The sequence below is a fragment of the Capricornis sumatraensis genome, chromosome 9 (genome assembly GCF_032405125.1).
Source record: "Capricornis sumatraensis isolate serow.1 chromosome 9, serow.2, whole genome shotgun sequence".
NCBI classification, from domain to species: Eukaryota; Metazoa; Chordata; class Mammalia; order Artiodactyla; family Bovidae; genus Capricornis; species Capricornis sumatraensis.
The window spans coordinates 58,182,207-58,207,679 of record NC_091077.1 but is presented as its reverse complement, the minus strand read 5'-3'; the positions used below and the strand labels follow the sequence as shown (position 1 = coordinate 58,207,679).

The 25,473-nt window shown below is 40.7% G+C and overlaps 1 protein-coding gene across 1 annotated transcript in view; it reads right to left on the bottom strand.

The window, feature by feature from the left end:
• Positions 1-726: 726 nt before the first annotated feature.
• The window catches only part of STK32A (serine/threonine kinase 32A), a 135,785-nt gene continuing 111,038 nt past the window's right edge, over positions 727-25,473 (bottom strand). The window contains exons 8-13 of the mRNA XM_068979677.1: positions 25,187-25,284; positions 17,357-17,473; positions 14,643-14,768; positions 12,875-13,003; positions 4,724-4,788; positions 727-4,330 (exon numbers count right to left, since the gene is read on the bottom strand). Of these exons, the coding sequence (XP_068835778.1) occupies positions 4,237-4,330; positions 4,724-4,788; positions 12,875-13,003; positions 14,643-14,768; positions 17,357-17,473; positions 25,187-25,284 (629 nt within the window). The 3' untranslated portion in view covers positions 727-4,236. The remainder of the gene's footprint in view (positions 4,331-4,723; positions 4,789-12,874; positions 13,004-14,642; positions 14,769-17,356; positions 17,474-25,186; positions 25,285-25,473) is intronic.

Below are 25,473 nucleotides of genomic sequence, written 5' to 3'. Positions count from 1 at the left end.
CCTGCCCTGTGCTCAGCGGACACTGAGGTGGTGACAGGATGCTTCCTAAGACCTGGACAACAGAGCCCACAAGATTAACAAGGTCCCAGGAACCAGCTAGCCTGTGGCTGCTAGGCTGTTGGGAGTCAGAGAGATGACTGGAAGACCCCTTGATCCTCCCCGAGGCAGAAGTTGCTTCTAGCTGCAAGAGTTCAGAGCTGTTGGTTGCTTTCCTGTCCTGGGTTCTGGGCTTGGAACATCCACCTGCTGCTTGGATATGTAGAATAGGACAGGACAAAGATATTGATGGGTAGGAAGACACAGTGCTGAAAAAATAGGTGCATGAACTGTCCACGGCCTTAAGATCATAGTGAAAGGCAAAATCCAGAGTCCTGGCCTGTGCTTCCTTAGGTAACTGCAGGAGGGGTCAGGTTCTCAGTTTCTACACAAGTGGATCAGCTGGATTGTCCTGCATCTCATACTTGCAGGACATCATCTCTAACATTCCATGGTTCTGAAACATTCTCTCCAATACCGCCTTGTCTCTGGTGAAGGACATTCCTCACAGCAGGATATGGAAATAAGAACAGGTGACTTTGGGAACCCACAGCCCTACCCCTCGGGGAAACGATTACACACACACACACACACAGCTGACAAAGAAAGGACAGTGGCTTCCAGTGTACAGAAGACATTTTAATACATACAGGCACACTGACGGTACATATGCTACAGCTCAACAGAAGCACAGATTTCCCAGCAAAGGGCTACCCATTCACAACAGCACAGTTTGTAAACTGGGTTTGGATTTTTAACAGTGTTAAATATCAGACACGCTGAGATTGTAAGAAATGGTGATCACAGGCAGAGTCTCCAGGGATTTGTGTCGACAGAATGCAGGGACAACTGGATATTAAAACAAGTCACTCTTTTTCATGCCTTTTCATTGAGCCCTTGAAGAATTATAAGCCTTAGCATTACTGCGTTAGCCAAAAGCAGCAGCACTGGCCCCTGCTAGCTGTGTGACCCACTCTTTCTCCCTAGTTATTTATTCATCCATCCAGGCTAGAAAAGCTATGATGATATAAAGTCTAGTTGTTTCTGGTTAAAACTTAACTATCAGAAGCAGACTAATTGCCAATTAATTAAATTACCCTCATTAACAGAGCAATGTTCTGTGTTCTTTGACATTGATTTCTTCCCTAGCAGTGCCCTCAGGTAAGACCAGTGCGGCCCTTGGGGAATGAGCAAAGCATTTCCTTCCATGGGGTTCAGGTCAAGGACAGGGTCACAGAGCACCTCCCCCACCCATCTGTGGTCCCTGTGCTTGCGCTGGGGTGGGTGGGCCCCTCTGGAGTGCCAGTGTGTTAGAACCAGGATGCTCCTGGACTTGCAAACCTGCTTAGACTTTTCAGACATTCCACACAGTTAAGGGAGCTGTGAGGGAAAATAAGATGCCAGAAATGCCAGACAAAAGGATTTAAGAGTCACCCTATTTTTTGTAATTTTTTCTAAGAATTCTTAGCCCTGAGCCTTGGCAGTCATAAACCATTCATAAACTTGCCATTCACCCAGTAGGGTAGTCAGTTTTAGCCCAGGTTATGGAATGAAACCCAAGGATCTGATTTCAACAACTGGCAGTCATGGTAAGGACTTAGTGAAGTCGCTCAGTCGTGTCTGACTCTATGCGACCCCATGGACTGTAGCCTGTCAGGCTCCTCTGTCCATGGGATTTTCCAGGCAAGATTACTGGAATGGATTGCCATTTCCTTCTCCAGGGGATCTTCCCGACTCAGGAATTGAACTCGGGTCTCCCGCACTGCAGGCAGATGCTTTAACATCTGAGCCAGCAGGGAAGCCCCGGTAAGGACTTAGGAATCCTTTTATATTTGGGGAAACTTTTGTCCTAGCACTCAAAATATCCAGTGGAGTTTCTTGGGATCAGTTGTTCTACACTGATAAATGCAATGCCTTTTATTTTCTAACTTGAACTACCTTGTGGCTCTGTAACCTGATGAGGACTGGAAATCTTATCTTAACCTCTCTCAGGCTGTGCCCTCTAGTCATTGGATCCAAGGTTCCTGAAAGCCCACAAAGGTGCTGCAGACACAGAAGAAGGTCACTGGAAGTAAAAACTAGATATTCGCCCTACAGAAATACCTAGTTGTATTGCGTTCCTATCCCATTATTAACTGAGTAGACATTAAATGGCACAAATTATTAACTCTCATCCCAATGGAGACCCTGCTAATCCCACTGCCCTTGGGTAAATCCTTCCAAAAGTCTCTCCACTGGGATGATAATAGACAAGGTCAGAGAAAGGGGGGGAACCAGGTGACTGGAGAGATGAGTCCACACACATCAGGGCTTGACTCCAAACAAACGAAAGATGGAAGTTGGTAAACATGCACGTGGCCCCTGACACTCCTGATTACCAACGAGAAGCAGAATCTGGTCACCTCCTTACAGATTTGGTCAACCCCCTCGTTGGGAAACTGAGCCATAATTTCTATATGGGAGAAAAACTAGCACAGACAGATCATGTGGGGGAAATGTAGAGAAAAGGAATCAAACAGAACATAGGATCTGGCCTTTAATTCTAAACAGAAATGTGGTTGCTCTTAGAGCAGAGAGGCACTGTGTAGGTTTTCAAGGCCAGAAGTTCTTAACCATCATTGTTGAGTTTACAGTTCAGCACAGCTTTTCTTCTCATGTTGAGTTGCCCAGAGTGACCTCCCTTCTGGAACAGTCCTATGTACCAGTGTCTGTTACTTCTGCTTGTTTCCACCTGTCTGGTCTCCCCTATTGACAACTTACTGCCGCCTTGATGAGCCCCATTCGCTCCATAACGAAGGACAAGGTTTTGATGATCTGAATGGCTAAGAGTTACAACAGTCCCCCAGCAAAAAACAGTTGCCAAAAAACAGTTCTTCTGCAAAGATCTTCTGTGTATCTGGAGAGTAGAGTTACATCTTAACTTAGGCAAGTTAAACTTTGCATTTGGCAGATAAAATATTGTAGATAGGTGATTCGGCCTGCCATTCTTTGCAGTAAACACAAGTAGGTATTGCTGTTCCCTTAGTCAGTTTCCATGACCTTAGACCTCGCAGATGTGTGGGCATTCCACAGTTTGAAGTGTGAGTCTAGGCTACCAAGCCAATCTGTTCAATATTTTAGTGCATCTGGTATTAGCTTAAAATGAGACCCAAAAAAGTGAATCAAAGATGACTCGTTTCATTAGCGAAGGGCCTGAATGATATTGGGCTTCTCTAAGAAAACATACTCACCATATGTTAATGTATATTAAAGGGATTTTTCAAGGGTAAATTTTATTGTCTTCCAAATTCACCTCACATTCTAACTTAGACTATAACTCCCGTGTAAGATACAACGTCAGTGTACTATAAGTTGGATGTGTTTTCAATGTGACAATGTTCTTTCTAATCCTGTCTGGACCCAGGTCTCTGATAGTCTTAAGAGGTAAACAGTTCTCAAGGAACATGCTTCTAGAAGAAGGCCAGTGGTGTGCTAAATATTTCAGAACTGGCTTGCTGGGAGGGGGGAAAAAAGCCCTATTTGTAGCATCTGCCAGTTTCCATGGTATAGATATTTCCACCATCACCAGTTTCAACTTCTCAGTGTCACATCACCGAACAGGGCGTTGGGGCATTTATGCCTAGCAGCTCTTGCTAGCTGATACAAGCTGGTATAGCGTTCAAGTCCAGCACACCTCTGGAGGGCCCTCACCAGTATGTGTTACTTCTTACCTGGTCCCACTCAATTCTTCCTGAATGCTTTCCTTACTCCTATTCAGTTGGGTTTGAGGATTCTGGCTGCCTTATGAAGTTTTCTAGCTCTCAAGGGCTTCACTCCATCAGCCACCGATGTCCATTTGTCACAGTGTAATGAGGAGTGGAAAAATAAATCTACATCCAAATATTCCTTTTAAAGTAAAAATAGAGGCTATTAAGAGTAACAGGATGGTGGCAGTAAAAAGGCAGCGTAGAGCTCATCTAGTATCAACTTCTCGTTTTAGATGAACAAACTGAAGCAGAGAAAGGGATTAAGTGACTTGCTCAAGGTCACACAGTTATTTGTGAAACTAGTTCCTAGGAACCCAGGGACTCTTCCCTGCGTCATGCTGCCTCCTTCCCAAGGCATTCATTCACATTTTCTAAGGTGTGTGAGGTGTGGAGAGGTGAGAATTATTGTCAGCTCTTCCTGATGTGGAAATGTCCCAAGAAGATGATGAGGACTTCACAGGTTGCTATTCTGACCATCCTCTCCTTTTGGGTCTTTGGTTTGTTCCAAGGCTTGATTTGCTTGTCTTTTATTAAAGTCCCTTTTGACTCTTAAAAGGAAAATATAAAGTAGGTTTATTCACTGAAGTGAGAAATAAAAGATTTAAACTTCTGAAATGATAGCATGAAGCCAAACAATTTATAAAGAAGCATGAATTGGGTAACCTTCTTAAAAATATCATTGATTTTAAATGTTGAAGTTCCCATTCTTCTGCCTGCCCCATCAACAGAGAGCTCATGCTAAGCTAATTTACCTATTATAATTTTTGAAATCTCTTACAAGAAAAAAGATTTATGAAATTTCTAGATTTTCTATTATGGGTATGCATCATTTTTGTAATTAGAATAAAAAAAGTTTAAAAATCTATCAAGACATTGCAAGTCAAATCTGACTTAAACAGTCCATCATTTGCTGAGCTGCTGTTCTTCCAGGAGTTACTTACTTTTCTCTGTTGAAAATTATGAACTCCTTTTGGACAGATTCAAGGTGCTCTTGAAGAAGGCATGTCTTCTGGGTGAACATTGGGGAAAAAAATAGAGACATAGTTAGCAGATGAATGGAGAGTCTCAAATAGCCAATAACTTACTGAGTGTCTGTTTAACTGAGTGGCCCAAATCGATTAAGACCTATGTGTCCTCAAAATAGATGCTTTCTGAAAATTTGTAGCCAGAGTGAGACCACAATCAGATTAACAGAGGAGCAAATAGGAAAGAAAGAGAATAAAGTGCAGCAACTCTGCTCCCCACAATGAGGCAGCAAGGATGAGAAGACCTGGGTTACGGTTTATGAGCTTGGTGTCTTTCAGCCATTCAGCACAAGAAACCATGGCTTCAAGACAGGCGGGTTCAAGTCTAATAAAATCCTTCCAAAAAACTTCTGATGAAAAATGTTCTTCTCAAAAGAAAAAATATTCTTGTTTTTAAATCTAAGAATTAGAAAATACTAAGTCCTCAAGCACTGGAGTTTTGTTTTTTTTCCTTTCCTGAACAACTATTTAATTGTTAGAAGAATAAACTATTAAAAGGAGAGTAGCTCACATATATGCATTAATATATGATATTTGTTTTTTCCTTTCTGACTTGCTTCACTCTGTTTGACAGTCTCTAGGTCCATCCATGTCTCTACAAATGACCCAGTTTCATTCTTCTTTATGGCTGAGTAATATTCCATTGTATATATGTACAACATCTTCAATCTATCCATTCATACAGCACAAACTAGCAACACTGTAAATCAACTATACCCTAATAAAAATAAATAAATTAAATACTTTCAAAAAAAAAAAAAGGAGAGGAGATTTCAGAAAAGTGGCAAAGGAAGCAAAACAAAGGAGAGAAAGAAGACTCTGTTATACCTCCCTCTCATCCTCAAACTGGGGCATTTGTGACCCTGAGGGTTTCCAGTATCAGTCATAGGGAATCCCTGTGATCTGATAGAGCTCCTTGGAGCAAGATTTTGGAAAAAAAAAATTTTTAACATTAAAATATTATGTCAAAGTATATAAATAAATATTTAACATATTTATATAATACTTTATATATATTTTATACACATACATGTTTATACATTTATGTTTACATTTTACAGACAATATATTATAATATAAACATAAGTAAATATATAAACTAAAGTTATACAAAATTTAACATGAATATTTAAAATGTTAACATTTTAAAATATTTTAACATTAAAAATCAATATTATAATCAAATAAAATGCAGAAATTTACTCATTTTTTTTCTCTGTCATATATCTCTGCTTTATTTTAAAAAAGATGTAAAATGCACACTCAGAGATGAATTTGTGATACAGCACTGCAGATGTCATGAGTCCCAACCCTGGCCCTAAGGGCTCATGTGAAATGTTCTCTTTCCTCTGCTTTAACTGGAAAAATTTAAGAAGGGCAGCTACATGGACAAGTCCAAAGGATAAACAAGAAAGAGTATGAAGGAAAGGAGTGGGGAGCAATCAGAATGGAGGAATGAATGGGTCTTAGGTGATTGAGAAGAAAACTGCTGGTTAAAAATCTTGGGATGTGCTGCTGAGGGATGAGAGAGCAAACAATGATTAGACTAGTATAAGTACAAATGGCATCAGAAATGTCTGAAGGGTTTAGAGCAGGTGGAAATCTCAGGAGGCAGAAAAAGAGGATTTAGGTCATTAGCTTCCATGGCAGACAGACTGACGTGCATCAGTCTTTTTGCTTCTTTACTTTAAAGAGGTTGGTGAGCAGAGAGGGTCAGTGGAGAACATCCATGAAGCAAAGAAACAACAGAGCATCTCCCATGAGCATGAACAGAGGCATATACCACGAGCCACGGAAAAGAATGAAGCGAGAAGCCAGGAAGCAGAGTGGAAAAAGAAAACATAACAACAGCTAACTTTTGTTTTTTAGGGTTAGCAATTTTAATATTTTGTTTCTTTTTAAAAATTTTTATTTTATATTGGACTATAGTTGATTTACAATGTGTTTCAGGTATATGACAAAGTGATTCAGTTATATATAGCTATTGTATACATATAGCTATTCTTTTTTCAAACTCTTTTCCCATTTAGGTTATTATAGAATATTGAGCAGAGTTCCCTGTGCTATACAGTAGATTCTTGTTAGTTATCTATTTTAAATATAGTAGTGTGTACATGTCAGTCCTAAACTCCCAGTTTATCCTTCTCCCATCCCCTTACCTTTCCCCTTGGGTAACCATAAGTTTGTTTTCTAAGTCTGTGAGTCTATCTCTGTTTTGTAAATAAGTTCATTTGTATCATTTTTTTTTTAGATTCCACATATGAGTGGTATTGTTTGATATTTATTCTTCTCTGTCTGACTCACTTCACTTAGTGTGATAATCTCCAGGTCCATCCATGTTGCTGCAAATGGCATTACTTCATTCTTTTTAATGGCTGAGTAATATTCCATTGTATATATGTACCACATCTGCTTTAACAGTGGCTACCATTTTGGCAGACATGTGCTAATTGACTCAGAACAGTCTAGGAAGTAGGTACCAATACTAAAACTCCATTTTATAAATGCTGAAACTGAGACACAGGGAGAAAAGGAAAACAATAGCACTTTTACACTAATCAGACTAATTCTACAACTGTAGGTTGTAACCTTGACTGCAAACCCGAATCACCCAAATAACTTTTTAAAATTCCAATGCCCTGCTACACCCTGAGATTCAGATGAATGATGATGATAATCTAGTGAGCTGCTAAGATGGGTCCTCACATTTTAAGACCCTTGAGTAGAAATCAAGTGCTACTTTGAGATTCATCATCTTTCTGATCTTTCTTTGGGGGAAGACTGCTCGTTGTTTTGAAGCACAATCCTTTTTGTTTTCAAACTGATGCTGTAACATTAGGAGAAACTACAGCCAAATGGTGGCACAGGCAGCTCCAAACTGCCGCCCCTCAGCAGAAAAAAAAAAAAAGAGCAGAAACTGTCAGGGCCCACACTGTCAAAACTCTGGAAAGCAATCAAAGGTTTACAGAGACCAAATGCCAAATCAAGAAAAAAGCAACTTAAAAATGGTCCTGCTGTTTAAGGAAATCTCTATCAAAATGTTAGCTGAACACAAGCCAAAATAAGAAAGACTGCAGTGACGATGCATGACAAGGGCTAGTCTTTGCAAAAACAGTTTGTAAAAGTCACTCAGAAGTACAAGGGTAGCCTTCAACAATCAAATACCAGCAAATCCTAGAGGAGGGAGGAGAGCGTCCAATTTCTGGAGTTACCACATCATAATTTTCAAATGTCATTTTTCGACAATAAGTCACAACGTATAAAAAGAAACAGGTAAGTATGACCCACTTGAAGAAGCCAAATAAACTGACATAAGTCATCCCTGAGGAAGCCCAAATACTGGACTGACTTGACAGACTTTAAAACAACACCGTTAAATGTGCTTGGGCTTCCCAGGTGCGCTGGTGGTAAAGAATCTGCCTGCCAATGCAGGAGATGGAAGACACGTGGGATTGATCCCGGGGTCGGGAAGACCCACTGGAGTAGGAAATGGCAAGCCACTTCAGAATTCTTTCCCAGAAAATCCCATGGACAGAGGAGCCTGGCAGGCTACCGTCCATGGGGCTGCAAAGAGCTAGACACGACTGAATGACTGAGCCCGTAAATATGTTCAAAGAGTCTAAGGAAACCACATATTAGGCTACAAGACAGATCTCAATACATTTAAAAAGATAAACATCATACACAATTTTCCCTAGCCACAATGAACTGAAGCTAGAAATCAATAATAGAAGGAAAACTGAAAAATCCACAAATATGTGGAAATTAAACAACACATTCTTAAGCAACCTGTGTGTCAAAAAATAAACCACAAGAAGAATTAGGAGATACTTTGAGATGAATGAAAACAAAAGTACAACATACCAAAAAGTATGGGATGCAGAAGAAATAAATCAACAACTTTATACCTTGAGGAACTAGAAAAAGAAGAGCAAACTAAACACAAAGCAGAAAGATGGAAACAATAAAGATTAGAGCAGAGATAAATGAAACGGAATAGAAAGACAATAGAATCAATGACATTGAAAGTTGGTTCTTTGAAAAGATATCAAAACTGAGAAATATTTAGTCACAATTATAAAGAAAAAAAATGCACATAACTAAAATCATAAATGAAAGTGGAGACATTACTTCCAACCTTAAAGAAATAAGAATACTGTGAATAACTGTACACCTACAAATTAGAACATCTAGATGAAATGGACAAATTCTTAGAAACACAAATTACCAAATGTGACTCAAGAAGAAATAAAATCTCAGCAGATATTTCACAAGAGTAATCTACAAGTGAGAATAATCAAAAACTTTACAACAAAGAAAAGTCCAAAACCAGATGGTTTCAAAGGTAAATTCTAAATACTTAAGAATTAAGACCAATCTTTCTCAAATTCTTCCAAAAATACAAGAAGAGGAAAGGTTTTCTAACTTATTCTATGAGGCCAGCATCACTCTGATACAAAAATAAAGACATTATTAGGGAAAAAATGACAAACTAATATCCCCTGTGAACACAGATGCAAAATCTTAAGCAACATACAGCAAATAGTCCAATAGCATATTTAAAAATTACACATTGTGACCATGTATGATTTATTGCTGGAGGGCAAAAATGGTTTAACATAAAAAATGCAGTCAATGTAATACTTCACAGTAATTGAAAACACACACACACACACACCACAAACACCACACACACACACACACACGATGTCTCAACTGACCCAGAAAAGGTATTTGAAAAAATCAAAACCCTTCATGATAAAAACACTCAGAAAACAAGGAATAGAACCAAACTTTCTCAACATGAGTAAAGGCATTGACAAAAACCCCACAGATAGCATAATACTCAATGGTAAAAGGCTAAAGTCTTTCCTCTTAAGATCAGAAAAACAACAAAGATACCTGCTTTCACTATTGCTAGTCGACATTGTATTGGAACTTCTAACCGGAGCAACCAGACAGGAAAAAACAGTAAAGGAATCCAAACTGGAAAGGAAGAACTAAAAGTATCTCAATATACAGATGACATAATCCTATATATTAACATAGAAAACTACAGAGAATCCATCAAGAAGCTACTAGAGCTCATAAATGACTTTAGTTGCAGTGTACAAATTAATGCCGAAAAATCACTTGTGTTTCTACACACCAGTAGTTAATCACCTAGGAAGAAATTAAGAAAAAATTCTATGTCTCCAAAAGCATAAAAGACCTAGAAATAAGTTTAACCAAGGAGGTGAAAGATTTATACTCTGATAAGTACAAACATTGCTGAAACAAATTAAAGAAAGACCAGTGGTTTGGGGAGTATTGAAAAATTTTGGATAGACAGTGGTAGTGGGTACACAACATTGCAAATGCACTTAATAAATTGTACACTTAATAGTTAAAACGGAAAATTATTTTATACATGTTTTACCATAATAAAAAGGTTATAAACAAGACAAGCAAAAAGACTGTAAAGAGAATGTAAACTTTGATTAACAACGTAAAGGCCTTTCTTTATCATGAGCAAAGCCACCTCTTAGCAAATGATTCTGAGACTGACATGATACTTGGGAAAAAGAAGAAATTGCTTTTTCTTCTCCTTGGCGTTAGGAAATGTCAGAGGTTCTGTACTGTGGGTGAGTGGCTCATAGCCTTTCCCATGGGAGATGTGGGAGTTTGCCCCTGCAACCTGGTGGCTGGGCACAGGTTAGGTCTAGGACAAGAGGGGATCACAGGAAGATGTCCTGTGGATGGAGCTTGACCTTGTAATTCTAAGAACAGCAATGACCAGTCTTCACGGTTCAGTTTTGTCCTTTTAATGTGTTGATCAAACACTGGTTGAGCCTCTCCTATATTACATGCACTCTTGGGGTACCATGAAGACAATGTGGGTAAGACTGACACCTGGTCTTTGCACAGGAGAAGCCTTATTTTAGTGGGACAGAAAAAGGCACACAAATAAGCATAAATAAAATATTTATAAACTATGGGTTCAATCCATGGGTTGGGAAGATCCGGTGGAGGAGGGCATGGCAACCCACTCCAGTATTCTTGCCTGGAGAATCCCATGGACAGAGGAGTCTGGCCTCCTCCTCCCCAGAGGAGTCCATGGGGTTGCAAGAGTCAGACACGACTGAGCTACTAAGCATATAAGCACAAGGCCACAAAGGAGGTAAAAATAGGGGCTGAGAAAGAGGGCACCTCACCTTTGATTAGGAGGCATTTGGGATATAAACAGGGGAGCCAGCCCCCTAAGTGAAGGTCCAAGAGGAGAACATTCCAGAAAACGGAAGAGCAAGGGCCAGACACTAGCAGGGCCTATGTATCTTGACGGTTTTGAGGGAGGTCAAGAATGGCATAGTACAAGGATGGGGAGGAGGGTGGACAGATCATACAGAGCAAGGAAGGCACGGCAAGAAGTTACTCATAAATTGCTGTTATCTCTAAAACTTGAAAAAACTTATAATTAAGGTGATGTCTTGTTCTTGGCTACATTTGGAGGTCTGTTAACAGAGGAGCCTACATAGGCTGCTCTCTGGGGGAAAAGGGAGGAACTAGCCAGGAGAAGCCAGTTGGTTATGATATGAAGAGCAACAGACCATTAGGAGGAAGGTGGGTAAAGTGAAAAGCAACAAGCCAGATGGGTTTGTGGTACAGCGAAGCATTCCTTGGAGAGCCCTAGAAAACAGTTAAAGATGGGAATCCGCTCAGAGGCCAGTTCTGCGGACAAACAGGATGTGGACTTTGGTTAATTGACCATTAAAGGGTACAGTATGCCCTGAGGACTAGAGAATTTAGGAACATTGAGAATAGTTGCTTGTTTGCAGAGCCATTTTAACCACAAGATTATGCAATCTCTGAGAACAGGGATGTCAGTGAATGCAGGAATTATATCTTATTCATATCTCTTTCCAGTGTCTAGCACAGAATACGGCAGATAATAGGGATTCAATAAAAATAGCCTAAGCAAATGGATACAGAGGGATGGAAGAATGGATGACCATTAGTTGAGTGTGTAGGGAGATGGATGGATGATTGAGTGGATGAATAGACGATCATTGTTGTTGTTTAGTCGGTAAATTCTGTCTGACTCTTTGGCGACCCTGCAGACTATAGCCCACCAGGCTCCTCTGTCCATGGGATTTCCAGGCAAAAGTACTGGAGTGGGTTGTCATTTCTTTCTACAAAGGATCTTCCCATTGGCAGGTGGATTCTTTACCACTGAGCCACCAGGGAAGCCCATGGGTGATCAGAAGCAAGGTTAATATTTAATGCTTCACTGTCATTATTATACACAAAACCTTACTGTGTAAAATCCTACTGAGCCCCTGTAAGTTACTTTTCTGAAATCTGACCTCTAAACTCTGACATAGTATAATGTAGTTAGTTATAAAATTAATTTGATTCAGCCCAAAATCCAGCAATAATGCTCAACCATATAATTCCATCTTTTCTGTGACTGGATACCCACTTCTGCTAGCCCTGACATCAGGAGATTCTGCTTCTACCAAAGACCAGATATGCCCCTCTAGAACTGGCTGCTCCCAGTGATCCCTCAAAAGAATGGGGCCCAAAACAGCTGGGACACAGCTTAGTGACTAAACAACATTTTCCATCATTTTAGGGATAGTAACCTGACCTACAGAGAAGGCAATGGCACCCCACTCCAGTACTCTTGCCTGGAAAATCCCATGGATGGAGGAGCCTGGTGGACTGCAGTCCATGGGGTCTCTAAGAGTCGGACACAACTGAAGCGACTTAGCAGCAGCAGCAGAACCTGACCTAGGCTTCGCCAATTAGATTCCCTTCCAGGAGATGGCAAAATTTGAATTGAGAGTTACGAGAAGGCACTAAGGGAATCAAGTTAATTGCAGAGGCGCAGAGGCCTGGCTAGGACATTCAGACGTAAAAGATTGCTACTGGGATGCCCAGGGCTTCCCTTTCAGAAGCTGGGGTGTTCAGCTCCTTCTCACAGTCACGAAGCTGCCAGTTCCTGCGGGAAGCTCACCCACCGGAAGCTTTCCAACGAACGGCAGTAGTGAAGATTCCCACGACCCTGAGGGTGAGGGGGCTGCTTACCTGAGAGGAATCGCATTTCCTCATCTCCTTCTCCTTCTTGGCCAGACGCTTCTTTTTCTTGTGAAGAGGCTTGGACTCCAAAATCATTTCTTCGAGTTCAAAGGTGGGGTCACAATTCAGCCTGCCTTTCTGCAAGGGAAGACAGGTTGATTGATTCCTTGCTTTTCTGTATCATTCTACAAATAGACCAGACTGGATAAGGAGATTATAATTCAGTCCTGCAGGAACAGTCCAAGAATAACCAGCTGGGATTTCCACTCAAAGTTTTAGTTAATTTATCGCCAGTCTTCTTTTTCATGTTCTTTTTGTATTTTGTTTATTTTTCTAAACTCCCAAGGAGCCTTCCAAGAGTTAGAAAGAAAATTCTATTATAATTATTTTTCTAAAGTTTGCCTTCTGGGGCTATGTTTCTCAAAGTAGGTTCAGTGGTGGATCAGAATGACCCTAAGTTGATTCCTAGTTCCCCAACCAGACTTTCAGAATCAGTGTTTCTGAACACCAGGCCAGGAAATTGCATGTGTAACAAGCTCCCCAGATGATTCAGATTCACAATTAAATCAGAGAAGCACACACACAGGTCTCTGGAGGCAGAGCTGATGGGGTGGCGCCTGAAAGAGTAGAAAGGTGCCTAGATCTCCAAGGCCGCAAGTGTCAGCCAAGAGTGCAAGCTGTCCCTGCTGGACCCCGAGGAGTGGCCAGGTAGGACCCCACCTCCTGTTGCTCCAGAAGGTAGCATTCCCCCATCCCAGAATTCCTCCCCATTGCCTTCTGGTGCCTCTTGCTTTGTACCCCAGCCACCCACCTGCTGTCTGTACGTGAAGGATCACACCCCCACATGCCCATTGCAGGTGTCTGGCCTGGGATTAAGAACAGAAAACTCTGGATTGTTTCTGTAGGCTCCCTTAAGAGATGATTATTCTGCCAATCTGCTTACAACTGAGTGTGTAGAATCAGGCTGTGGGGAGAGAGGGGTTAGAGGTCTCACTTGGCTCCTTGGCTGGAGCTCAGTAGACTTCAGGAAGCCACAGATGGTTTTTGGCTAGGTACATCTGGTGGGACTTATTTCCCTTTGCTTATTAGTCATTGAGAATATGGTTCCCAGTGTAGAACCACCAGTGAAAGTGAAGTCGCTCAGTCGTGTAAGACTCTTTGTGACCCCGTGGACTGTAGCCTACCAGCCTCCTCTGTCCATGAGATTTTTCCAGCAAGGGTACTGAAGTGGGTTGCCATTTTCTTCTCCAGGGGACTTCCCAACCCAGGGATCGAACTTGGGTCTCCTGCATTGCAGGCAGATGTGTTACCATCTGAGTCACCAGGAAAGTCCGAACTACCAGAGGAAGAGAATGAATGGTAAAAACAAATATCTAACCCAAACAGCTTTCGATCCTCTGACTCACAGAACTCCTTGGATACACATTCCTACATCTTTGGAATCAGAGAGAATGTTTTAAATTGGCAGATTCCTGGAAAAGACGATTTGTAGGATTAGGACTTGTTTCCACTAAAAAGTAAGCCACAAAAAAGTAGTTAGGAGCTAGAACTCCCAACACTGACCTAGACTGGAATCCCAGCTTAGCCACCTGCTAGCTATGTGACCTTTGTCGGCCAACTTACCCTGTGTGTGCCTTGTTTTTCTCATCTGTAAAACAGGAACGTTGACTGTCTTACAACACTGGTGTGGTTATCTGATGAGACCAGGTATATATCTGGCACACAGAAGAATATGCAATGAATGAGAGTTATTAAGGGTTTATTAGGATTGACTCACGTTAGGAACAAATCCTGGAATGAGCCTCTTCTGCAGAACTGCATCCCAGTTCATATCATTCATATATGGGAAGTTTTGAATATCGGACAAATGGGAAAATCGGTGGTCCGGATTCAGTTCAAGTAGCTGCCAATGGAATACAAACACTAAGATCATGAACAAGGTCACTTGGGGAGCAAAAAATCATAAAGATTCCCTATAAATATTTTCAGGAATAGGATTGACGGAAACAAGCAGTGTTTTCCTTCCTTAGTCCTATAAACAAATAATATAGACAATAATGAATGGTCAGAATGAAATGTAAGTTGGTCATGTGGTGAGTGAAAACAGCTTGTCCTCCTGAGTCAAACATGTTTGATTCCTGATTCCGTAACTGATTAATGATGCACAAGTTTGTTCTCTAAACCTCAATTTACCCATCTGTAAAAAAGGGATAATAACCTATTTCATTAGGTTTAGCTATGACTAAACATGGCTATGTTCAAATAAGGCTATGTTTAAAGTGACTAAGAAATCTGTTCTTCTTGAGTGGAAAAATGTACATTGGATTTAACACATGAAATTCATTTCACACTAAAAGTTTTAGCAATGTTTATAACTAATCAATATATGCTGGGACTGATACAGATAAGATATCATTAAGATTACTGCAACAGTTCTGGGTTTTGTGAACTGAAATTAAAGATTTTGTTTCCTTACTCGAACCACCCTAGAACCAATATCATTATAGTCCTGTGGTTCGGATGGGAAGGAGCAATTCCTCTTGAGAATGGACCTGAAGGTGATCACTGTGGGTCATCAGGGTGCAATTCTGGGGTGAGAAGGCTGTCTTGGAACTAAGGAAAATTTGCTTATGGAAAATGACCTCTGCCCCTATTCTTTATTTTTGGCATCACCAACAGCAGTATCCCTATTGGAAAACAGAACACTTGACCCAGAGACGAGAGACATAGGTTTTGAAGTCTTAGTCCACAAAGCTCTTTTCCTTGACCAGCTACAACCTGTGACGTTTCCGCTTTTCAGAAAAAAGCCAAGTTCATCCTCTTGGGCTCCTCATTTTTCTTTTACATAATAACACATGATTGAGATTCTGCCTCCATTATCCTTAATCTTCCTGGTGAACATGGGTATGTTGAAATCTCTGATGAAAATCATTGGACCTCATTAGTTCAAATTCCAAATTTTACCACTTGTCAGGCTGTGTGTTAGGTGCTGAAGACACCATGGTGAACAAGTCAGATGTGGTCCTTCCCTCGTGCAGCTTGAGAGCGATGGTATTAACCCAAGAGTCACACATGCACAGTGTGTAATTTCAAATTGTGAAAACTATGTCATGCTTGTGTGAGCTGACAACAGAGGGAGGCTCCCTGAAGAAGGGAGATTTGAGCTGAGATCTAAAGCTGTGTTTCTCAAACTATGCAGAAGGGCTAGATATTTCTCTTTGGTTTAATTTCCAACCCACTGAAACCAATATGTGGTGTTATTGTGTGTGGTTAGTACGGAACACTACACCATGTGCAACTGGTGATTTGAGCTTGACATCACCACATAGGCTGGTGCCCTGTTCAGTGGGAGGAGTCCACTGACCATGTGGTTTGAGGCATCAGCAGTATCAAACTGCTCTACAAGTTTTTTTTTTTTTTTTTAACACTTCTCTGCATTTCTGTGTTTTGTTATGGACCCAGTGGGGAGTAATTAATGTACTTGGACCACTTAGTGAATCACATTGAGTAGTAATGATCTAAAGAAAGGAACTGGGGATGGGAGCAGTGTTCTAGACAGGGAGACTAGCGCATGCAGAGGCCTGTGGTGAGAGCCTGGTGTATGAGGGTGAGGTCGGGGAGGGGAAAGAGAAGGGAAAAGGAAGCACAAAGCAGTTTGTGTGTCATCAAAAGGGGGACAAAAGTCCAAAATAAGACTTGAGGGGTAGTTAGAACCTTTACACCATACAAATTATTTTGATCTTTATCCTAAGAACAGTAGGAAAACAATGACCTGTGCTTCGAATAGGTCCCTGTGGGGCAGAGCAGAGAATGGAATGGAATGTATTTGAAAGTGTTCAGGGCAAACAAAACTTGATGGCAGTAGGACTGTGAAGAAGATAGGGGAGTGGGAGAGAAGTGTCAGGTTCAAAAGGTATTTAAAAGGTCAGATAACAGAACGCGGTGATGGACTGGATATGAGGATGATGAGTGATCTCTGGTTCTGCCTGTATAAGTGGGTGGATGGAGAGGCCAGTGACAGAGCGAGGAAACACTGGAGAAAGTCCAGGAAATACAGGGTTCAAGAATTCCATCTGGGGCACACGGAATTTGAAATGTCTTTTGAGACATTCAAGAGGACATGTGCATTGCCTTATTAACGAAGCCAGGTATTTGAAATCTGTTAGCTGCAAAACCCGCTCCAGAAATGTATATTATTATGACGGCCTCCAGTATCATAACCATTTTTTTGTTTTGATGTGGACTGTTTTTTTTTTTTTAAGTCTTCATTGAATTTGTTACAATATTGCTTTTGTTCTTTATGTTTTGGTTTTTTGGTGGTAAGGCATGTGAGATCTTAGTTCCCTGGCCAAAGCTTGAACTCCCAACCCCTGCATTGGAAGGCAAAGTCTTAACAACACTGGACATCCAGGGAAGTCCCTGTAACTTAAACTTCAAACCAGATTGCCTGCTTTTTATTACTTCCTTTTGTCATGCATTCATCCTTCTTACCTTTTTAAGAAGGGATACCATCTCCTGTGACCAGGCAGAAGGGTAAGTCACTAGCGCTGTCTCAAACATGTGTGCAATTTCCTTGCTGGAAGTACTGGAGCGAATATGATAAGGTCTCTTAAAAGAGAGAAGTGAGAGTCTTCATTTTTACAGGGTAAAAGGAAAAACATTGCTTTGTAAATGTTTCCAAGCTAAATTTTCAACCAATAAAATGTCAACAGGATTTTCTAATCCCCTCCAGCTGATTGTTTTGTTGCCATATGCAGCTACAGTACATGGTTGCCACATTTCCTGCTTTTTAAAAAGATACAGAAAGACCACAGTTTCTCACGAAACCTCCGAGTTCTTAAAAGCTGGCAATCCCTCTGGGTAAAAGAAACTTTTCTGTGAGCTAAATCCACCTCTGAGATGGCAATTTGGAGCTGTCTTATAAGGTTAACTTAGAGAGGATTTACCTAAACTACTGAACACTGCGTAGTGTTAGTCGCTCAGTCATGCCAGACTCTGCGACCCGGTGGACTGTAGCCCGCCAGGCTCCTCTATCTGTGGAATTCGCCAGGCAAGAACACTGGAGTGGGTTGTCATTCCCTTCTCCTGGGGATCTTCCCAACCCAGGGATCAAACCTGGGTCTTCTGCATTGCAGGAGGGTTCTTTACCATCTGAGCCACCAGAGAAGCCCAGTGGTCAGTAAATACAAGTTTTAAAAATTATTATTTAAGTGCTGATTATACAGAGATTGAGAGTTTTACCAGGCACACACCTCTTTTTACTTGCTTGAATCATAAGGACAAAGTTCAGGTTGGAAGGTTACACAGAAGACTTCAACCCCCGCTCCAAATGCAATGAGCCGCTAGTTCTGTGGAGCTGGGTGGAGAATTTTATGATGAGGCAAAACTATTTTTAGTTTCAAGAGAGCCAGACTCTGCTATAATTTTAACTTGGGGGAAAGAAGGAAAGAAATGAAAGGAAGTAATTTGTTAGTAATTTTCACAGATGTCCACTAGAGGGCAGCCTTTACCAATGTTGATTTCTTTGTTTCATAAAGGATTTGCCCTGGGATTCTCTCTGTGTAAAGCGAGCTACTTAAAGCTAGCTGCTGCTCCTGTTAAGTCGCTTCAGTCGTGTCCGACTCTGTGCGACCCTATAGAAGGCAGCCCACTAGGCTCCTCTGTCCCTGGGATTCTCCAGGCAAGAATACTGGAGTGGGTTGCCATTTCCTTCTCCAATGCATGCCTGCCTGCTAAGTCGCTGCAGTCGTGTCCGACTCTGTGCGACCCTATGGACAGCAGCCAACCAGGCTCCTCTATCCACAGGATTCTCTAGGCAAGATTACTGGAGTGGGTTGCCATTTCCATACCATATTCACATTTTTTGCCCTTGGGACCTAGCACCTAGTAAGTGCTCATTATATGTTTGTTGAATGAACAAAATTTTCACATTAGATTAACCAACAATAGGACGGTGACTATGGCTATGTACGTTTATCATGTGCCTGGTTCTTTCAAGGCACAATGACCGTGGACTGATAAATTGGGAGAAATGAAAGAGTTTAATTTTTTCCTTGTTGATATCTGTATTTGAGGTATATGAAGTATATGAAGGTCATATAATGTAATTAAATATTTGAGCTTTGAAGGCAAAAGGATTTGAGTGCTAAACTGAATCAATTTCCCTTTCGATGCCTTCTTATGTAAAATGAACCACCTTAGAGGATTGTTGGGAAAATTAAATGACATGATACATGTAAAGTTCTCAATACAGTGACTGATATATATTAGACACAATATAGGAGAGATATTATTATTATTGAAATAAAGGTAAAAAGAATGGTGGATATATTGAGTTGGACAAAAGGTTCATTCAGGTTTTTCCAAACAATCTCATAGAAAAACCTGAGTGAACTTTTTGGCCAACCCAATAAATGTAGATAATGAATAGGACGATCAATAAAGGTGATGTGAAGGAAGTCTTAGTTCTAAACATGCCATGTCAACACCTGTTACCCAGGGAACCAGGAAGTGCTAGGTCTGACTCCCTAAAAGGGAGCTTAGCCAAACTTTATTTTTTTTATGTGAGGTTTAAAAGCACCTGCCACATACTTTCTTCCCTCAAGACTGAATAAATGACCATTATCAATTCATCAGTTTCAGTAATGACAGAGTGGAAATAACCCTTGTAACTCAATACCAGAAAAAGAGTATACCTTATCAACATCATCAATGTTTATTGACTGTTTGCAAGCCAAGGGCACTGTGGGTCACTATCTGTAATTCACTGCATGTTTACCATTAAGAGCTAGGGCAAGTTGACACACTCAAGCTTCTGGGGTTATATGTGTGTGTATATATATTTTTTCTTTTTAAAAATTTTCTTCTTCAGTCCACTTATATTTCTAAACCTAATTCTGAGACATCTAAATACACAAAATACTTTGATAAACTAATAAATTACCTGACAATGCTGTAAGCAAATGCTTTAAGATTATGCTGCATTTTTCCTTTTATTTTAGAAGGCCATAGGGCTGAATTCAATATATATATTTTTAAATACTCATGGTCTGTCCACTTGTTCCAAATAGTCCAACTGCCTTTTTATTATATAATAACATATTTTTCTAGTTCTAAATTTTAAAATCCACATTAAGCCATCAACAACCAGAACTGTATATGTATTCACTTATCAAATATTGACTGAATGCCTGTAATGTTCCAGCACCTCTGTTGGACACTGGGGATACAATGAAAACAGGACAGATGGGATTTCTACACTGGTAGAGCCTAGAGTCTACTCAGTGAAGCCATGAATAATTACAGAGACGGTACAGATATACATACACATTCACACAGAAGTCAATGGGATACAGTGCTATAAAGAAAAATTACAGTGTATAATGACAGGATCTAGCAGACAATTCTAGGGTAGCATACAAATTAAGAATGAGAATATCAAGAATAAACAAGGTGGAAAAGGTAAAATGTTAGATGGGACAAAGTGTTGTGATTAGCCTCTAATTAAAATAAATAAATTTAAATTAAAAAAAAAAAGCAAAAAGCTTCATCCAAGGATGTACAATTAGTGCAAACCAACGTATGTCCCTATCATAAGCTAATACTATGGGTATTACAAGACTAGAGAAGATGTGGACCTTGCCTTTACAATGTGAGCCGGGACGCAGAGATGACAAAGCAGCTTAAGGGCTAAGGGACCCATTCCTTCATCAAGACCGTGGGCAGGCGGCTGCACTGCAGGGATGTTTCAGGCACATGCCCCTTTGAAGCATATGAAAGTGAAACGCGCTCCGTCATGTCCAACTCTTTGCAACCCCGTGGACTATACAGTCCGTGGGATTCTCCAGGCTAGAATACTGGAGTGGGTAGCCTTTTACCTACTTCTCCAGGGGATCGTCCCAACACAGGGACTGAACCCAGGTCTCTCATGTTGCAGGCGGATTCTTTCCCATCCGAGCCCCCCGGGAAGCCCTGGAAGCATGTATTTTTCTGTAAATCACAATTTGTCCATGTGGAGGGAATGATTGCTTAGCGCCTTTCTTCTGTGGTTTATTTGTGTTGCTAGTTGTAATTAAATGTTGCTGTTTCATTTCTTTGAGTTGGCTATATTTTGAAACGTAATTACATATAGTTTCCTTGGTGATTCTCTCCAAGAATATGTCAGAATTGATTTGTATTGACTTATTCCCCCATACATTCAACAAACATTTGTCAGGTACCTATTTACAGCTAAATACTGTGGATAATACTAAACTATATAAAACACTGGCTTCACCTTTAGTAAATTTATACTCTAATAATATAGAAGAGATTAAAAACATAAAAATTGATATAGCTAGAAAAATTTACAAGGGCAATGCATTTATGAAATGGCTTTAATCCTAAAACAGAAAATAGATTTAGGTGTTCTGATATAGAGAGTTCTACATTTCATCTTAAGTGAAAATAGTCTCAACAGAAAGGTTAAAGCATAATTTTATTTTTACTGAAACAACAATAACAATATGTATGTGCATGTGTGTAAGAATAGACTATCCTTATAAGAGCAGAAAAGGTTTGGAAGTGAATACACTCTGAAAGATGAGATTTGGAAGGTCAAAGGAGGCTTTACTTTAGAGGATGTTGTTGACTTCTACCTTTATTTTTCTGCGTTTCTATATTTTTTCAATAATTTTAAATTCAGAAGGGTTACAAGAGAGTAGTGAAATGGCTCAGTTGTGTCCAACTGTTTGCATGGCCTGCCAGGCTCCTCTCTCCATGGAGTTTTCCAGGCAAGAATACTGGAGTGGGTTGCCATTTCCTTCTCCACGGGATCTTCCCAACCCAAGAATCAAACACTGCAGGGGCGCCCATACTGCAGGCAGACTCTTTACTGTTTGAGCTACCAGGGAATATCCATATATAAGAGAGAGAAAGTCCATAAGTATTTGGAAGATACACAAATCACTTTAGCTAGAGAGATCAGAGAAAGTTTCTTCAGAGAAGGAGCTATGTTGTCGAGGTCCCTAAAGAATGGGTAGGATCTGATATGAAAAGACCTGGAGAAAGGCTTTTCCTGGAAAAGAAATTTGGGACAGTCCGATGAAAGTGAAAGTGGAGAGTGAAAAAGTTGGCTTAAAGCTCAACATTCAGAAAACGAAGATCATGGCATCTGGTCCCATCACTTCATGGGAAATAGATGGGGAAACAGTGTCAGACTTTATTTTTTGGGGCTCCAAAATCACTGCAGATGGTGATTGCAGCCATGAAATTAAAAGATGCTTGTTCCTTGGAAGAAAAGTTATGACCAACCTAGATAGCATATTCAAAAGCAGAGACATTACTTTGCCGACTAAGGTCCATCTAGTCAAGGCTATAGTTTTTCCTGTGGTCATGTATGGATGTGAGAGTTGGACTGTGAAGAAGGTTGAGCGCCAAAGAATTGATGCGTTTGAACTGTGGTGTTGGAGAAGACTCTTGAGAGTCCCTTGGACTGCAAGGAGATCCAACCAGTTCATTCTGAAGGAGATCAGCCCTGGGATTTCTTTGGAAGGAATGATGCTAAAGCTGAAGCTCCAGTACTTTGGCCACCTCATGCGAAGAGTTGACTCATTGGAAAAGACTCTGATGCTGGGAGGGATTGGGGGCAGGAGGAGAAGGGGATGACCGAGGATGAGATGGCTGGATGGCATCACGGACTTGATGGACGTGAGTCTGAGTGAACTCCGGGAGATGGTGATGGACAGGGAGGCCTGGCGTGCTGCAATTCATGGGGTCGCAAAGAGTCGGACACGACTGAGCGACTGAACTGAACTGAACTGAAGTCTGTCCTTTGTTAGAAATGAACAACCTACATGAAATATAAGGATTCTGAGAAGCTCTACAGTTTAGACACCTCCTGAACTTTATTCAAACTTAATTTAGCGATTTCTAAACTTATTCAAAGAGTTATTTAAAAAAAAAAAACCAGAGTTTATCTTAGGAAATATCTTTATAGGCAAAGGAATGAGAGGAAGACCTTTGAGGGATGCCTTGAGAGATGAGGAAGTCCAAAGAGGCTGAAGTGAGTTTGCGAAGAGTCAGCATCGTTCATACTGAAGCAAAATCTGAAAAGTTAACCTGATACTATAGAGCCAAGGGTGACCAGCTAGGGTGTCTGAAGAGTGTGTGGGGAGGGGAGGGTGGCTAAGGCAGGTGAAGGGTATATGCATGTGAGGAATGAGGGGCAACGTTTTTCTTCACTAGGAAAAGTGAGATTTGTGCTTTACAAAAGAGACTCTGCCTTGCCAAGTTCATTGCAGCATTAGTCACAGCAGCCGAGACACCAAAACAACCTAAATGTCCACTAACAGATTAATAAGGATATGTGTATATGTAATTTATATATATTTATGCACAAATATATATTTACATGGGGCTTCCCAAGTGGTGCAAGTGGTAAAGAACCCGCTTGCCAGTGCAGGAGACACGTCACACACAGGCTCAATCCTTGTGTCGGCAAGATCCCCTAGAGTAGGAAACGGCAACCTGTTTCAGTATTCTTGCCTGAAAAATTCCATGGACAGAGGAGCCTGGCAGGCTACAGTCCACGAGGCCACAAAGAGTTGGACACGACCAAGTACACATATTTACACATAATATTCATTATGTCTGTGTTCAGTCACTCAATCATGTCTGACTCTTTGCAACCGTTTGGACTGTAGCCCAGCAGGCTCCTCCGTCCATGGGTCTCTCCAGGCAAGAATACTGGAGTGGGTTGCCCTTTCTTCTCTAGGGGATCTTCCCAACCCAGGGATTGAACCCATGTCTCCTGAATTGCAGGAGATATGGATATATTATAAAATAATAATGGAGCATTATATATGACATATAAAATACATATTCACATACAATATGGAATGTTATTCAGCCATAAAAAAAAAGGAAATCCTGATGTTTGTAACAACATAGATAGACCTTGTGTCCAATATGCAAAATGAAATAAGTCAGACAGAGAAGACAAATACTGCATGATATCATTTATATGGGATCTTTTGGGGGAAAAGTCAAGCTTATAGAAACAGTAGAATAGTATAGTTGCCAAGTGGGGAAAATAGAGAGAGGCTGGTAAGAGCATATACACTTTTAGTTACGAGCTGAATAAAGGAAAAGGAAAAGGAGGCGCAGAAGATGAGATGGTTAGATAGCATCACCAACTCAATGGACATGGATTTGAGCAAACTCTAGGAGACAGTGGAGGGCAGAGGAGCGTGGTGTGCTGCAGTCCATGGGGTCACAGAGAGTCAGACACGACTTAGGGACTGAACAACAACCACAACAAATTTAAGTGTAACATTCACTATGCTGCTGCTGCTAAGTCACTTCAGTCGTGTCTGACTTTGTGCGACCCCATAGACGGCAGCCCACCAGGCTCCCCTGTCCCTGGGATTCTCCAGGCAAGAACACTGGAGTGGGTTGCCATTTCCTTCTCCAGTGCATGAAAGTGAAAAGTGAAAGTGAAGTCGCTCAGTCATGTCTGACTCTGAGCGACCGCATGGACTGTAGCCTACCAGGCTCCTCCATCCATGAGATTTTCCAGGCAAGAGTACTGGAGTGGGGTGCCATTGCCTTCTCCAACATTCACTATAGCTGATAACATATATGTAGATACAAAATCAGCAACCTAATAGTCACTTTTTTTCACCTTTCTTAAGCAAAAGAAGAAAAGAAAAATGAAACTAATGGTGTTAATACATTCTCAGTTATATCCAATCACAGGGAACCACCGCGAGGTACAATAATATGGGAGGGAGAAAAAAAAAAATCTCTTCTTAGCAAAATTAGGCATTTTCTGAATTTAAGAAATGTTACTTTTAAAAGGAAACTACTCTAATTTGCCACTGAGCCCAGAACCCGAGAGCCAAATGAAAGACAGAAATCCAACAAGACAGGGCATGAATTGTGTTGGATTAATAATTCACACTCCCTTTGGGGAAGTGTGTCTGAATCAAAGCCCTAGACTATAACTGCAAAATGATTTTCTTTAAACAAACAAATATATTTATACAAGATAGGGCATGAGGTGTATTGATTTTCCCTCTCTGGGTGTTAATAATTTCCCTATAATTCATTTAATTTTATCTGCATAATTTAATGTCAACTCACATTCTTGGTCCCATATGTAGAAGAGTGAATTAATTATGGGCAGAAACCCCAAGGGGTGCAACCAGCATCACATGGCAGAGTTGATTTCATCTCAGAAACAAACTACTTGATTTTTAGCCAAAAAAAAAATCAATCCTTTCACTGTAAAAATGAAACTTACTGGAAGAGTAATCAAAGATAAATGGAATTCTACTGTACCCGGCCTCTCAGCAGCTCATATGCTGTCACTCCCAGTGACCACCAGTCAACAGCAAAGGAATAGCCTGCTTCTCTTCTGCAGCTGAACATCTCAGGTGCTGAAAAACACAGAAGAGTTAAGTTAGTTTTACTCTGATTGAATTGTGCTGTTTGGTCATGTCTGACTCTTTGTAACCCTATGGACTGTAGCCTGCCTGGCTACTCTGTCCATAGGATTCTCCAGGCAAGAATATTGGAGTAGGTTGCCATTTCCTCCTCCAGGGCATCTTCCCAACCCAGGGATCGAA